This window comes from Zootermopsis nevadensis, unplaced genomic scaffold (assembly GCF_977971745.1).
Source record: "Zootermopsis nevadensis isolate Lab colony 2312 unplaced genomic scaffold, Znev_1.0 Znev_ptg000029l, whole genome shotgun sequence".
Lineage (NCBI taxonomy): Eukaryota > Metazoa > Arthropoda > Insecta > Blattodea > Termopsidae > Zootermopsis > Zootermopsis nevadensis.
The window spans coordinates 11,471,820-11,487,661 of NW_028259161.1; the positions used below are offsets into that span (position 1 = coordinate 11,471,820).

The following is a 15,842-nucleotide window of genomic DNA, read 5'->3' on the forward strand; positions in this document are numbered from 1 at the left end:
AGTACCAACCATGCGATCTTAATATACCGATTCAATCATTTCATTTCTCCACTGGGCTTCCTAAAAATAAGCGCGATTTTTCAAATTCGAAAATGGTCACCATGCGATGAATCGATCGATGATAGGTGCTTAATGCAAATTATGTTTGAAATAGGTCCTTCTTTCTTAGCACCAATGATATAATCTTAAGAAATTTGCTACATCTGTCACAAAGGAACTGGTGGTATTGAGATGGAAACAACAAATCTCTTCAAGTCCTGTTGTTACTATTTGGTTACATTGCAACATATTCTGCTGCACTTCCTTTTCACTGCGCAACATTATTTGGTAAGTGCCACTTTGTAGTTCTGATAATGTTAAAATTAAAGAGAAACACTTGCTATGCAGAGATTACTCCAAAATAACCCACAAGCTGCAGTACAACATAACTGTGATGTGGGATGTAAATTGCTTTGTATGAGATGTAAATTTTTTCAGTTATAGACTTTTCAATGCAGTGCTGTATTTTTTTAAATTGATGTTTAGTGTACTTCAGTGAAATTTTAACACCAAATGTCTTGGACAATCAAAAATATTTTGACTAACACTTCCTGGCATATCAATATTGTTCTCATTGCATTATACATAAATATATCTTTATTGCATATGATATACTCGTTAATGAACTTTATTGTAAATAACCAAGAACTCTTTCAAACTAATTCTGCTGTACACAATGTCAACACAAGGAATAAAAATCAGCTTCATAGACCAGTTGCCAACCTCTCATGCTTTCAGAAGAGTGCATATTATGCAGGAATCAAAATTTTCAATAGTCTACCAACAAATCTCACAAGTCTTGTAAATAAGAAGGAGCAATTTAAGGTAGCATTAAAAAGATACTTAATTACACACTCCTTTTACTCTGTCAATGAATTTATGTTGTTTACAAATAAGTGATAAATTTTTCTTGTGTGTAATGGGTAGATCTATTTGTAGCTTATCATTTCTTTAGGTGAATACTTTGTTTTGTATTATGTGAAATTTATATAATTAGTATGAATTGTACTTTATAATATGTAATGTATTATTATTATTTTTATTATTATGACTTTTTCCACTTACTATTGTCATCTGACTGTCTTATGGATCCATGGAATGTAAATAAATTATTATTATTATTATTATTATTATGGATCTGTAAGTTAAGTCAGATGACAATAGGATGTTGAATAAGTCTTAATGATACAATACATATTGCAGGTCCAATTAATAATATTAAAACATTTCACATATTATAGATGAAGGTTTCACATAATTAATAATATGTTGCAAATACATCCTTGCATTATATACAGTAGATAAATTATATTACCCATTTTTATCACATGAAAGCAAGAAAACCTTAATGACCTTTATTTGTTAACATTAGAAATTCATCAACAGAATAAAAGGATTGTGTAATTAAGTATCTTTTTAATGCTATTTTCAATTAGAAGACTTGTAAAACTTGATGGTAAACTATTGAAAATTTTGATGCGTGCATAATATGAAGCCTTCTGGAAACATGACAGGTTGGTAATTGATCTGTGAAGCTCTTTCTTATTCTTTGTGCTGACACTGTGTAAAGCAGAATTGGTTTGAAAACGTCCTTGGTTATTTACAATGAAGTTAATTGATGAGAATATGTATTCATATAGAAATCCATTCTCCATACCCCTCCAATTACCCATGGTAACTGGGGGAGTAGGGGCCCAGATAATTCAATTAATTTTTAAACTAAACTAAACTAAGTGTTTGACAATAATAATAAAAAACCCAGTATTGTCAGGGTCATTAAGTCAAGAAGAATAGGATGGGCAGGGCACATGGCATACATGGATGGGGAAGAGGTGTGCATGGGATATTGGTCGGAAAGCCTGAGGGTAAGAGACCACTGCGGAGACCTAGACATAGAAGGGAGGATAATCTCAGGCAGGATCTATGGGAGATAGGGTTGAAAGAGACTGGATTTTGTTGGCTCCGGACAGGGTTTGGTGAATTTAGTGATTCTATAAGCCATCTAGTTAGTTAGTCATCATTCTCATTTCAATCAGTGATACATAAATTTGTTCTAATTATTTAATTCTAATGTTACAGCTCTCACTAAGCATGCTGATATCATTTAACACTCATTCTTCTCAATGTCACCTGCTATATCTCTTTCTCCCATTTCACTCCACTATCCAGAGAAATTCCTAAACATTGTATTTCATTTTTCACTTCTGTCTTTTTTATTAACAAACCCTTATTGTTATTATTATTATTATTATTATTTAATAGCAATCAAACACTAACTAATATTAATAGTGAAAATGTTTATTCATAATTTTGTTATATACAGATATTAATTTTAAATCCAGCAAGAACCAAACATATTACAGTATATAAAAAGAGCAAAACAAATTAACATACACAGGGTATAAAGTGCAGTCATTCTCTCACAATAGTATGCTTGCATTATCCACAGCCAGACTAAAATATCAGATGAACTGATAGGAAATACTTCCCCCACACATTTTTTTTATTTACATATTAACATCACTTGGATTTTGGCTATACACCAATCCTTCCCCACAACTTGAACATTACTTGTTATTCAAGAGCTAGTTCATCAAAGCATCAGTACTGAAGAATCACTGTCAATTTAAAGAAGGGGGAAAAAGTTCAATTCATCGTTCTTCTAAAATCACAGTTTCTTGTGGGAAAAACTTAAGTTCTTGTAGAGTTACTTTAGGATCAAGTGAAGTAAGCTGAAACACCAAACATATTCAATGTAAATCAATGCAAGACAAAAATACTAAACAAAATAATACTGATTACTATATGGAATATTTGTCAAATAAGATGCAAGTAAATACAGAGAATAGTATGAATCTGATACAAAGGAACTTTAAAACGTATCTCTGAAAATTCATGGCAACTGGGAAACAAATTTTGAAATGTACACTAGCATAACGGTGTGTCTGCCTAAAGCTGACCCTCCGAATAGTAGGGAACTTTTCATCTAGTACCTTCTCTACACAAAAATGTAACAGTTAAGTAAATACTTGTGATGTAGGTGGCCTGAAAAGCAAGTGATGTTCTGCACATGTATAAACTTCCTATTCCTGAGTAGAGAACGCTGGTTTTTAGTAGAAAGATATTTCTCACACAACTTTGTTGCTTTCTGCTGTTTATAGTATTATTACTCATTTATACACCTTGTCATTACTGACTACTTTATGACTTCCAGTGTTATAAAGTATTACCAGTAAAGTTTACATAAAATTGGAACAAGCATGATATTTTCCGGCATGCTAGTAATTCAGCATGTGACTTCCCAGGGATTACGTAACTCTTATGTGCAGTAGGTTTTCATGTTCAGTATCTGTTATTGTTGCTTAATCTTAACCAAAACAGGAATGTGTTGACAAATTTTAGTAAACTCCCCAATACCAAAATTCATGGAAATCCGAAGCAGGACTCTGCACCACCTAAGTTATTGATTTTGACTCATGCCTCTATCCTCAAAACTTTTGAATTTTTAATCCAAAATTCATGTAATTCAATATCATTTATAAATTACATTTGAAGGTTATACCACTGATTGGCATTCTAATGAAGGAACTAGCAATTATTAAAAGAAAACAATAAAGGTCATTTTGCAGTCCAATACAACTAAAACCTAATTTTGTGTGACATGGTGAAAATACAATGTCATATGAACAAGGAGAGTTAAATTACATAGATTCAAAGTTAAAAAAGTCTTGCATTCTGTCCTCAGTCACCTCACTCTGTAGGCTATCAAAATAACTATAAACAAGATATTCTATGGTTTATTTTGGTAACATAAAATTATAAGGGAGAAGAGGAAAGAACAGACTCCAATAAGAAGACAATTTCACTTGAACTGAACTGATAATCCATGCATAATTATGTCATATCAATGTGATGTTGACATATTTGCAAACATTAACATAAAATTCAACTTTGGTCGGTCAAAATTCCCTTAAAAGGCACATTCTAACCACTCACATCTGAATATCATGTTCCATAAAGCCTACCCTGTAAATTACAAAGGACAGTCTGTTGAGTTGGGTATGACATTACTGTAATTCAATGTAGAATCATGAATTCTGTACAACTAATGCTGATGCAGTTCAGAATTTCTCAGTTCACTTAACTACAGAATGCTGGAAGAAGTGTACCCAAATATTTGTCAAATGATGGCAGAATATGTACAATTTATTTTTAAGTGTATATATCTCCTTGGAAAGGTTAATATTGTGGGTAAAGCAATGTGCTAGTCTCTACTAGCTTTTGATTACAAAAAAACCTGAGGGACATATTCCTGTACAAATACTCAAACTCATTTTTATTTATTTGAAGTACTTTTGGTCCTACAATTGAAATCTTACTGAATGATAAGAGCAATAAATCCAACTTACATCCTTTCGAGGCCAGCTAGAAATAACCTTATACTCATCTGGTGGATAACCCTGCACCACAAGGAAATCGAGTAATACCTAAAACATACAGAAAAATTACGCACAATAAATGAAGTACAATGCTAAAATAATAATAATAATAATAAATTAATATAACATACTTTAAGTGGAGCTGTAGCTTGGAACCGTCGAACCAAACACTCCCCCTTTGGAAGTCTGAAACGAATTTTGGCGATGCAATCACCAGCACTCTCTTGTGGTTCTTCTGGTAACTGAGACTTAACTTCCAGTCTATGTGCCTAATACAAAACAATGTCAGGATTAAATTTTCTGTATAAAACAAAAGTTTAGTATGACAAGGCAATGAATAACTGGTGCAAGTTCTATAGAGACATTTAAATACAGCGTGAGAAATTTTAACATCTGTCACTGGCTGGCATTGTGCTTGGTTTTAACTCAGGCTGACTGATTACTTGTTCATCGAGTATTAAGGATTTATGAAAACTATGAAATCCTATCCTAACTATGAAATCGGCTGGGGGGTGATGCTGACCACTCACCCCCATCTAGTGCCGAGGTCAAGAAAGGGAGGAGCTATACCTCCTCTCACCCCAAGCGCCTGTATGGCACGTAGCGGGACAAACTTTACTTATGAAATCGTATCACTCAAGACAATCAGTTTGTGGGCTGAAATTACAACTTGGGACCATGAAGTAGGCCATTTAGCCATGACATCTGATGTTCTTAACTCTTTCTGCTAGTGACTGTATATATGAATTTAACATTATTCAATCCACTTCCTTTAATTTATTTGCATTCTATACTCCATTCTCTTCCAATCTGTTCAAAAGTTGTATGTATCAGAATAAAGAGTATTTTCTAAATTTGAAACTGTTATTACTATTCACCAACATATAACTGTGTACATTAGTATTTCCCTGCAACTGCCCTTCATATAAAAGCAAAATAACTTTTTAATAATGCAATGCTTTTTAGTAATACTTAATTTCTCTTAAATTATTCTGTATTTATATGTGTGTAGTATACAAGAAGGGAAAAAGTAAGACATACTTCTTTTATCAATTCTACTTCTTGACGCTGAATTTCTCTCTGCTCCTTTTCCTTATTTTCCATCAATTCTTGATGTCGTTTTGCCTCTTCTTTGGCTCTGTAAGTTCATACCAAAATATTTAATACCATGTGTTTTATATTTAAATTCTTTCCATAAAATACTTCAAAAGTACAGTGGAATCTGTGAACAAGAAAGGAACAGAATTACCTGTCTGCTTCTAGTGATTCCTGATAAGCTGCATCTTGTTCTCTTTTCACAAGTTCTCGAGCTGCTCGTTCGTCTTCTTCGCGTATCTCCATTCGCTGCTGCTCAGTAAAAACGTCAACTGCTTGTATCAAACTAGTAAGCAATTCACTAACACCCACATTACCTATGACAAATTATACAAATTATGTGAGATTTGATGTTTTCACAGCAGTGAGTATGAAGATTTCTGTCTTCTGGGTTGTTGCGCTATGTAGTCTGAATCGCCCTGATGATAGAGGCAGTATGACCTCTGAAACGTTGGTAAACATCGACCAGACTACACAGCGCAACAACCCAAAAATCTTCATACAAATTATTTTCTGTTCATCCATATTTTATTGTGCTTTACAAAAACTAAGACAAACATAAATTTTATTTAAATTAAAAAATTACAGAAGTTAATCATACCATGCACAATTGTGAATACTTCAGTTGCTGACCGCATTCTCATTATGATTAACAGTGCTGGAAGTCTCTCCACTTCTATATTCCTAATTGTCATAGCTGCCACACTACCCAATGTTCTAGTCACAGACCCTAAGAATCTGCAACAAACAATATGAATAATACACACAGAACATAACATCTTTCAGAAGTGTTCATATATGGTCTGCAGCTTTCCTTGAGGGACATAACCTTCTATTTGATCCCTGTAAATTATGGTGCTGAGATATCCTAAATTATAAGGAGAGTTCTGATGTTCTGAGAGAATTCTATTCTGGGCACTCCAGATCTCGGTACTAAGTCCAGGTAAGTTATCAGCTTTATGCACCAGTTGCTATACTACAGATTGTGTGAACACACACATATCTACACATGCATGAGGCTGAAGAATTGTATCTCTGCAATTCAGTGCAAAGAAGAGTAGCAAATTATTAATAACAACATATTTATTACTGTAGGCACAACATAAAAAGAATGTAAAAGTTTTGACCAGCAGTGTTTATTAGCACTGATCATAAACAAAGTTAGTAAAGGATTTGAGGTTTTCACGATGGTGAGTCTGAAGATGGTTGTCTTCTGGGTTGTTGCGCCATATAGTCTGGTAGAAGTTTACTAATGTTTCAGAGGTCCTTGCTGCCTCCATCATCAGGGTGATGAGTAAAGCAGTAAACTTCTATCAGACTACACAGCGCAATAACCCAGAAGACAGCCATCTTCAAAGTTAATAAACCAACCATTCAGTTTGTAGTTATCTTAACATAGCTTTCAGCAGTGATTTTTCAATTGCAGAGCTGTAAATTTGTTTTATCTGATTGTAAATTTACCTTTTATACACTTGTATAGTAGTATAAATCAAACAGTATTATAATGCTTCTTTCATAATAATGTAACATGAACATAAGTTACGAAGTACAATACTCACTTTAACTTGTTTGATTCATGAGTGAGATCCCAGCCCCACACAACAAAATGATTGTTAAGACACTGAAGAACAGATTCAAAGCCTAATAACTGAGTGCAAAACACATTTGTGAGGATGCTGCCATCATGGTGCAAGTACACTGCAAGAAGCCGTCTCTGCAAGAAGTGAAAATTCATGAATCAGAGGATATAGTACAGCTGTATTCATGTGAACAAATATGTACAGACAGGACTTCTAACATGGAAAAGTGAATCACATTAACTGCTGGCACCAAAGTGCACTAACTTTTCATTATCAAAAATACCATGCATGTTTATTAACATGTTTCTAAGAAACATTTTAATGGTTTTCATACATTTATATGGTACAAAGTATGAAAAACTGACTTCTTTAGCTAACTCTGTGCATAACGTGCCTAATCTATATATGAAAGGAAACTGGGGAATGTCTTGCCATTACAGGGTGTCTTGACTAATGAATGAACAAATAGATGAATTCAATAAACTAAAGAAATCTGCGACATCATTGTCCTTAATGTTCATGCCCCAACTGAGGACAATAGCGATGATATCAAGGATAGCTTTTATGAAGAATTGGAATCAGTATTTGATACATTTGGCAAGTATCACATGAGAATTCTGCTAGGAGATTTCAATGCAAAAATTGGGAAGGAGGATATCTTTGAACCCACAATAGGCAGCGAGAGTCTCCATGCACTTAGTAATGATAACAGTGTTAGAGCAGTAACCTTCACTATGTCAAAAGATCTAATTGTAAAGAGTATAAAATTTCCACACCGTGATATTCATAATACACTTGGACTTCTCCAGATGGGAGCACACACAATCAAATAGACCATGTTTTAGTAGATAATAGAAGGCAGACAAATATAATTGATGTGAGGTCTTTCAGAGGTGCAGATTGTGACACTGATCATTATCTGGTGGTAGATTTTTTTCTGTATCTGAGACATTCTTCATCAAGAACGGTCTAAAACAAGGAGATGCTTTGTCTCCCTTGCTCTTTAACTTTCCGCTAGAATATGCTATCAGGAAAGTCCAAGATAGGCAGGAGGGTTTGAAATTGAATGGGACACATCAGCTATTGGCATACGCTGATGATGTTAATTTATTGGGGGATGATATGAATACAATAAAAAGGAATGTAGAAGTTTTACTAGAGGCTAGCAGACAGGTGGGGCTAGAAGTAAATTCAGAAAAAACTAAGTACATGTTAGTATCTCATCGTCAGCAGACAGGAGGGGCAAAATTATCTTAGGGTAGCTAATCCTTTGAAAGGGTTACAAAGTTCAAATATCTGGGAACAACAATAACAAATCAAAATGACACTCATGAAAAAGTTAGGAGGAGATTAAATTTTGGAAATGCTTGCTACTTCTCAGTTCAAAATATTTTGTCTTCCCGTCTGATTTCTAAGAACCTGAAAATTAAAGTATACAAAACAATAATCTTGCCTGTTGTTTTGTATGGGAGCGAAACATGGTCTCTCACTCAGAGGGAGGAACACAGATTGCAGGTGTTTGAGAATAGGGTGTTGAGGAGGATATTTGGGCCTAGGAGAGAAGACGATGGGGCATGGAGAAAACTGCATAATAATGACCTTAAAAATCTATACTCCTCCCCCACTATTGTCAGGGTGATTAAGTCGAGAAGAATGAGATGGGCGGGGCATGTATTGCACATGGATGGGACAAGAGGTGTGCACCGCTGGGGAGACCTAGACATAGATGGGAGGATAATCTCAGGCGGAATCTATGGGAGATAGGAGTTGAAGGAGATAGGAGTTGAAGGAGATTGGATTTTGTTGCCCAGGACAGGGTCCGGTGGAGGGCTTTGGTTAATTTGGTGATGAACCTTCGGGTTCGGTAAGCCACCTAGTTAGTTAGTTAAAGAAGAAATCAGATTATCAACAAGATATATTTCTAAAAATGTAATATTAACTTGGAAATCATATCTTACTCACATCCTTAGCTGGTTTCAAACAAGCTTCTTTAACAGCTTCATCCAAAGACCCAGGGAAAAACTCTGGATGACAATCTCCATAACGATTTGTAAACTGATCCGCAAAGTGAATACATCCAGCTGTTTCATCTTCCACATTATTCGGAACTACAGACAAGAAAAACAACTTCATTTTGTCATTTTAAATTATATTCAAGTAGACTTTCTGTCTCTAGAACTTATAGTCTTTTAAAATTGTGAAATGCCTTTACAAACATTATTTAATTAGGCCATAATTCTTTCCTCATGTTACATTAGGAGCAATCTTTGTGTGTGTGTGTGTGTGTGTGGGGGGGGGGGGGGGATTTTCATCACTGGCCACTAAAAATTATGATGTCTTACAAGCCAGCTGAATTTTCATTTAGATCAGACAATTTTAATGTTATACAAAACCAAACTTTTTAAAGCTTATTTCATTACATACAAAAATATACTTGTCAATAACACTGCACATAATTTGACAGTTTGTATTCTATAAACCCACTTTTGCAATATAAAGAAAATGTTTTCTTGCTTTCTATTACTATCTATTATTAGACTTAGTCATTTCAATTTTAATGCGGTAATTAAAATAATTAAATTCACTCTCCTTTGCACCCATACAGCTCTTGTAATAACATTAAATCTCTGAAGAAAAATCTATTTCTTAAAGTCCTGTACTTTCATCTGAGGGATAAATCAGACTTTAGGTAGAGTTATAGGTGGGGGGCATAGATACTATTGTCAAACAGCAATAAAGTAAGTTAGAAACTACATACACAGGAAAACAATTCTGGAAAATATCTCAGAATTGTTATCCTATATGTGCATTTTCTAACTTGCTATACTGCTGTTTGACAATTATGGACATTTGCATGCAATGGGAAATTAAGTTTACACTGTAATAATTCCCTAATTTTCATTTGCTTTCTTCACTATTCTAACATACTTAGTGGTTGCATCCTTTTTGTTTCAACATCAACAAATATATCATCCTCTGTGAACGTCTCTGAAGCATCTTCAAATTCTTCTACAGAACTATTGTCACTATCTGCCAAATCAACTATAAACTGAAATGAAAATTGTACATAATGTTATTTTATGGTAGAGTCATAAAAAATTTAAATACTATATTAATGTAAATTTATAACATGGACTTTTGGTAATAAATTTCCAATAATGTAGGGTCCCATTCCTTTGTAAGCTATATGGGAAAATTAATTAGAAGTACTTACCCTTTCAAAAGTACAGCTCTATTTTCACATGAAAGAATAACCTGCCGTGTAGTATGATACAATACAAAATATTAAATTAGGATAAAGTCTTTGTACAGAAAGAGACCAAAAATGGATCCCTCAAATTTTGGGATCTCCACAGCAATATTAACTATCAACACATTCAACAATGACCTCAAAAATATAAATTGTGTTTAATTTAATCAATAAGGGTGGACAATGGAGATATATAGTTACAAACATGTTGCTCTATTAAAAAATTTACTCAATCTTAGTAAACAAATAGCAATGACCACTTTTTTGTGGGGGATGTAACTGCACATTAAGAAGATGGTAGAATTTTGTCTCGGGAAAAAGTTTCTGGATGTCAATGTGCTAAGTCTTTTGGACTGCAGCAACATAAACTAATAGGTACCAACCTTCTTATTTTCCTTGGCAGGATGTGCAGAGAAAAATGCTCTCTTGACAGTAAACTCATGAACAGGATGAATTCCTGAACATGCAAGAGTTGTTCTATCATTCTTCAGTTGTGATGGCCAGCCAGTCCAAACCTGATGTCGCACAGGGATGTCAGTGAGTGTATAAACATCTGTTTTCACTTCCAGCACTGTTTTAGACCCAAGAAACTTCAAGCTGTAGTCCTTTTGCTGTGATTCATCATGAATATTTAATGTATAGGACTGAATCAGTTTTTCTGCTATGTTTGAGCTGAAACAAATTGAAGAGTGATCTTCAAATCAAGCACAAAACTATAATTTTTAGTGACAAGACACAAATATATTAAAGTTGGGCAGTGAAATCACCATATAGAACAAATCAGGCTAAAGGGATGGGGAACTCCATCAGGTAATACAATTCACAATTATTTTCTTACAGAAGATTATTTACTTCCATTGACCCAATGCAGAGTACACACGGTCAAACAGGCAGAGTGAAGATAATAGGTGCTCCTGAATTGTGAAATGTGCCTTAAAAGATACAGAGAATTTATGTGAAATACTTTGAGGTTATTTTAAGACTGAATTACAGGAAAACTATTAAACATTGGCAAACTCATGGAATTTGATCCTGATATGTCCATGAATACAAACACACATATATCAAATGGTTCCCTCAATAGAGCTATCTAGATATCTAGATATCTAGATATCTAGATAGATCTAGATATCTTTAAGACACAATAATGACTAACGGCTAGATTTACATTCATCAGAAGTTGTCAACTGTAGATGCAAACTAGTACAGTATATTATATTATTATTTTTATCAAACTGTATTAGGCCTGTAAGTAATATGGGACTCAAAATAAATGAATGTGAATGAAAATTACACATGGTAAAGTTTAACAAAAGTGTCATACAAAATTTCATCAAAATCTATCAAAAGATAATTTAGGAATGCAAATAAAGTGAAAAAAAATTTACTGGAACATTCATATAAAACTCCATTTCATGTACAGTTATCAGAACAGTTACTCCAAATTTTCCCTATAGTTTAAAAACTGTTACTTGTGGTGAAATGCATCAACAGAGAATTAATAAATGCTATTTAAAATTTCTGTTTGAAATACACCCCCAAAAAGGTCATAGTGTGAAGGCCAGAACATTGCACAAACTTTAAGTAGCAGAAAAATGTAAAGAACTGATAAACCTCTCCAATTGATTATAAATACTAAATACCCAACAATGTTAACATTCTGGTGGAAAACTTCAACTGAAGTGAAAGAAACCTTCATAATTAGCCAACAAATACATTTATATTACCATAAAACTTGGCAAAAGCCAACAGCCAACCTACTTATCTACCTACATACCAGCATGGCACAATGGAAGATATCCCTCTGTTTCGGAGTTATCAGTTTCAAATTACAGGCAAAACTAGACTATCCTCATTGAGAATCATATCATGCAGTTTTTATAGAAAACTAGCGCAAAGCACTCCTTTTGGAGCTCCTTTCATCTATCAATTTCTGTTGATATTTAATACTACGTTTTTCAGTGTGTTGTTTTCTTTTTGCTCTTCTGTTAAATTGGTCTGATATTTTAGTTCTTTACGTCGCTGTTCAGAGGCCAACTGTTATTGGTCAGTCAACTTTCTACGTCCAGCCCCACCCTTGCACATCTTCGTCTTAAAATCGACCATAAAGTCAGTTTTCGCAATAGTTTTCGTAATATATCGAATGAATATTATAACTTGAATGAGTAGTATTATTAGTATCAGTTTACTTTGCTGGTGTTGGTACTTCAAATAGTTGATAACATCTTCTTTCACTTTTCTTCATTCCTTAAATAGGTCTGAAGCATCATTTGTTTACTCAGCATTGTTGTGTTGGTATACCAACACAACAATGCCGAGTAAACAAATGGCTACAAATAGGTTGTTTACTTGTCATTGTTGTGTTCTATTATAAATAAAAATACAACAATGGCAAGTAAACAAATGTTTGTTTGATGATGTCATTTTTTGGCTATAAATTGGTTTTATACAAATAGGTTGTTTACTCGCCATTGTTGTGTTCTATTATAAATAGAAATACAACAATGGCAAGTAAACAAATGTTTGTTTGATGACGTCATTTTTTGACTACAAATAGGTTGGCGACGACGCCAAATCACAAATTTTTATAATAAATAATATAGAAGATCTGCATCCTGCAGATTCCAAAAATGAATGTCCTGGGGTTGTACTGCTTGAGGTGTCTGACATGTCAGTGATACCATCTGCTCCCAATACCACCTAGCATATTACCCAAACATATCTAATTTAATGTATTGCTATACAAATAGTGACATTTTATGATCCATGTATAATGCCAAAGTTCTTTTCTTTTAGATGTATTTCATATGCAAATAAACTAACATAAAGATTCATTAATCTCAACAATCAAAATCACATAACCACTTAGCACAGAAAACAATTTTTTTAAAAATTTAGATGGTTGAGTTGTAATGTTACATAAGAATTTATCAGTGCTATGAGAAAATAAATAAGTTAAGTCATATAATATAAAAGATGCATAACTCCATGCAGCAGAGTCCTTCAGAAGTTTAAAATTAAAATTATGTAGAAGCAGAGGATTGGCAGACAGATAAAGAAATAGGTGGTAATCTGGTTTTAAATTTATGATAAAACTTACCAGTATAATGTACTATTGCATTACATGTGGAGTTATATGTTAATGTAATGAAGTTTCACTTGTTGTAATGAATGATGAAATATTTTTCAGATTTCAGAATGAAATCTTTTACTCACTGGGAACATTATTTTGCAGAAAACAAATAAAAACTGTATTTGTATTAATATGATGGGTTCGATTCCCAGCGGTGCCCGAATTTATAACTTGTGTTGGGCAAGGCTGTGGTCTAGGCAACACGGAGTTTTCCTCCGGGGGCTTCCCTGGTTTCTCCGTGGCATCCCAACAATTACTCCATTCACACACAGAAGACGGCAATGGCAAACCACTTCTGGATCATCTGCCAAGAATGTATATGAACAGGTCCCAGTCCGAGAAAAGGATGGAAGGATCTTGTTCATATGGACCTGTTGTCAGACAGAACACTAAATAAATAAAAATAAAACTTACTCTTTGGTAGAGAATTCACCATCTTCCACATTGTTTGGAATTGTAAGAAAGAGTATGTTCTCCTTAGGTAAGCCAAGACTTCCCAATATTGTAAAGTCTGAACTTGGATAACTTTTCCATCCTTCAAAACACTGCTGACAAGTAGGAATTCCCAACTGAGCTGTCACTAATGTTTTCAAGTCACCTAAAACAGAAAATTTAGCTCATAATGAAATATGTACATCAGTGACACAGGACATTAATAAGTTGTTCACACTAACCCACTGTTCCAGTATCTGGTAACTGCAGCTGTATCAGTTTCTCTCTGAAGTGGATGCAAAACTGAAGGAGTCTTGTACTGCTCTCAGATTGTGAAGTGGACGGGAGGGGAATAACGTCAGCACTAACACTCACAGGTAATTTAAAAGGCAATGAACAATCTGAACCAACACATGAAACAACAGTTATATCTGGGCTTGCTTTTACAGGATTGGTTGGTTCTTGTTTTATTTCTTCTATCATTTCAACATCCACATCCATCTCAGAAGGCAATGTTTGGGTCTCCTGTGGCATTACACGGTTAACAGCAGCCTGAAAAGAACAGATTTTTGTTATTATATTACCTTTGAGCATGACTATACAAGATTATGAACTGTATTAACCAATTTTTCTATAAAAACGTAAGGTACAGTAAAGTATATGTATAGAAAAATCATTCAGCATAACCCCATAATTTTCTCAACCACAAGAATGCTCATTCGTGATCTTGGACCTCTCATATTGCAATATGTATTACCAATTTACACTCCAGTGATGGTTTGTTAGGTTATAAACATGGCTGAAATTGGCAAACACATTTTCCAAGATTCTTACATCTACAGTAACAAAAGGAGGCCGGAATCAAGCTGGACATGTAACAATCATTTCAGATTGGGGTTAAGTGGGGCTTGATTCGATTATATTATGTTATTACAGTTAATTTAAAACTATGACTCAACAATTTGTAACACTGCAGTTGTAGGTGACATGAGCAGGGTGCCAAGGAAGGAGATACTTAGAGGGCCATAGAAGGGAGAGAGTGGAAAAGCAGGGAAGCTGTAATCATTTATTCAGTTTTCCCAAATAACTTACCAGAAGATCCCAATTTGATTCTTCCAAGTGATAAATTGCTTCTCCAACATCCTCAATGCCTGTGCACGCCTGTTGGGAAATAAATTACGTACGTCAAAAGCCAAACATTTACTTCATATTCAAGACTTATCTTCAAGAGTGAACAATACATCTCATGACCTAACCTAGAAGTGGCCAATAACTTGGTTATAACCATTGTGACAGACTTTTGTATAGCTAATTGCATTATAAACATTTGAATTTTCCTATTACTGCTATGTTTTTTATGAAGAGGACAAGCTTACCTGAAAGTCAGCCAGTATTTCCTCTCTATTCTCGGACATTTTTAATTATTTATACCAACATACATATGAACATGCATTCATCACTATTAACTGTTATTTGATGTGCGGATAATGATTCAGTAACATCACCGGTGATTCAATTGTTTAGACACGTTCACAAAATATAAAATTCAAAGATTAATCTTTATATTAGCAATGCTCGTTTAAGGCAACATAAAATGTCATGAAAATCGCCACAAATCCTCCAAACTATGTTTACATCCATTGATCAATGGTTCAGACGAATACCAGTATTCTTATTTGAATATATACATAATGCGAGAACAAAATTTTACTAGGTCTTTGAGAACGCACTCCGTAATTGATCAATGTTGACAATGTACGCTGTACAACAAAGCATTTTAGCGTCAAAATGGATAGCAGTTTCATTCTTCCTTGACGTTAAATATAACATAGAGTTAGTACAGTAAGGAAATTATTGTATCGAAGGAGAAATAC

At 34.0% G+C, this 15,842-nt stretch overlaps 1 protein-coding gene across 1 annotated transcript; it reads right to left on the minus strand.

Annotated features, from left to right (window-relative positions):
* Positions 1-2,316: 2,316 nt before the first annotated feature.
* casp (Fas associated factor casp) lies at positions 2,317-15,662 on the minus strand. Its single transcript, XM_022082267.2, has 14 exons — positions 15,345-15,662; positions 15,061-15,129; positions 14,211-14,520; positions 13,951-14,134; positions 10,787-11,075; positions 10,082-10,202; positions 9,116-9,261; positions 7,133-7,287; positions 6,175-6,311; positions 5,728-5,890; positions 5,520-5,616; positions 4,610-4,747; positions 4,449-4,526; positions 2,317-2,771 (listed from the first exon to the last, which is right to left on the minus strand). Exons 1-14 carry the CDS (start codon positions 15,381-15,383, stop codon positions 2,691-2,693), a joined length of 2,007 nt encoding a protein of 668 aa, XP_021937959.1. The 5' UTR covers positions 15,384-15,662; the 3' UTR covers positions 2,317-2,690.
* Positions 15,663-15,842: the final 180 nt, after the last annotated feature.

Coding starts and splice junctions, on each gene's coding strand:
- casp (XM_022082267.2), bottom strand. CDS start 15,383: ATGTCCGAGAATAGAGAGGAAATACTGGCTGACTTTCAG. Junction 11,076..13,950: donor GGTGAATTCTCTACCAAAGA/GTAAGTTTTATT, acceptor AATTTGTTTCAG/CTCAAACATAGCAGAAAAAC. Junction 5,891..6,174: donor AGTATTCACAATTGTGCATG/GTATGATTAACT, acceptor AATTTGTCATAG/GTAATGTGGGTGTTAGTGAA.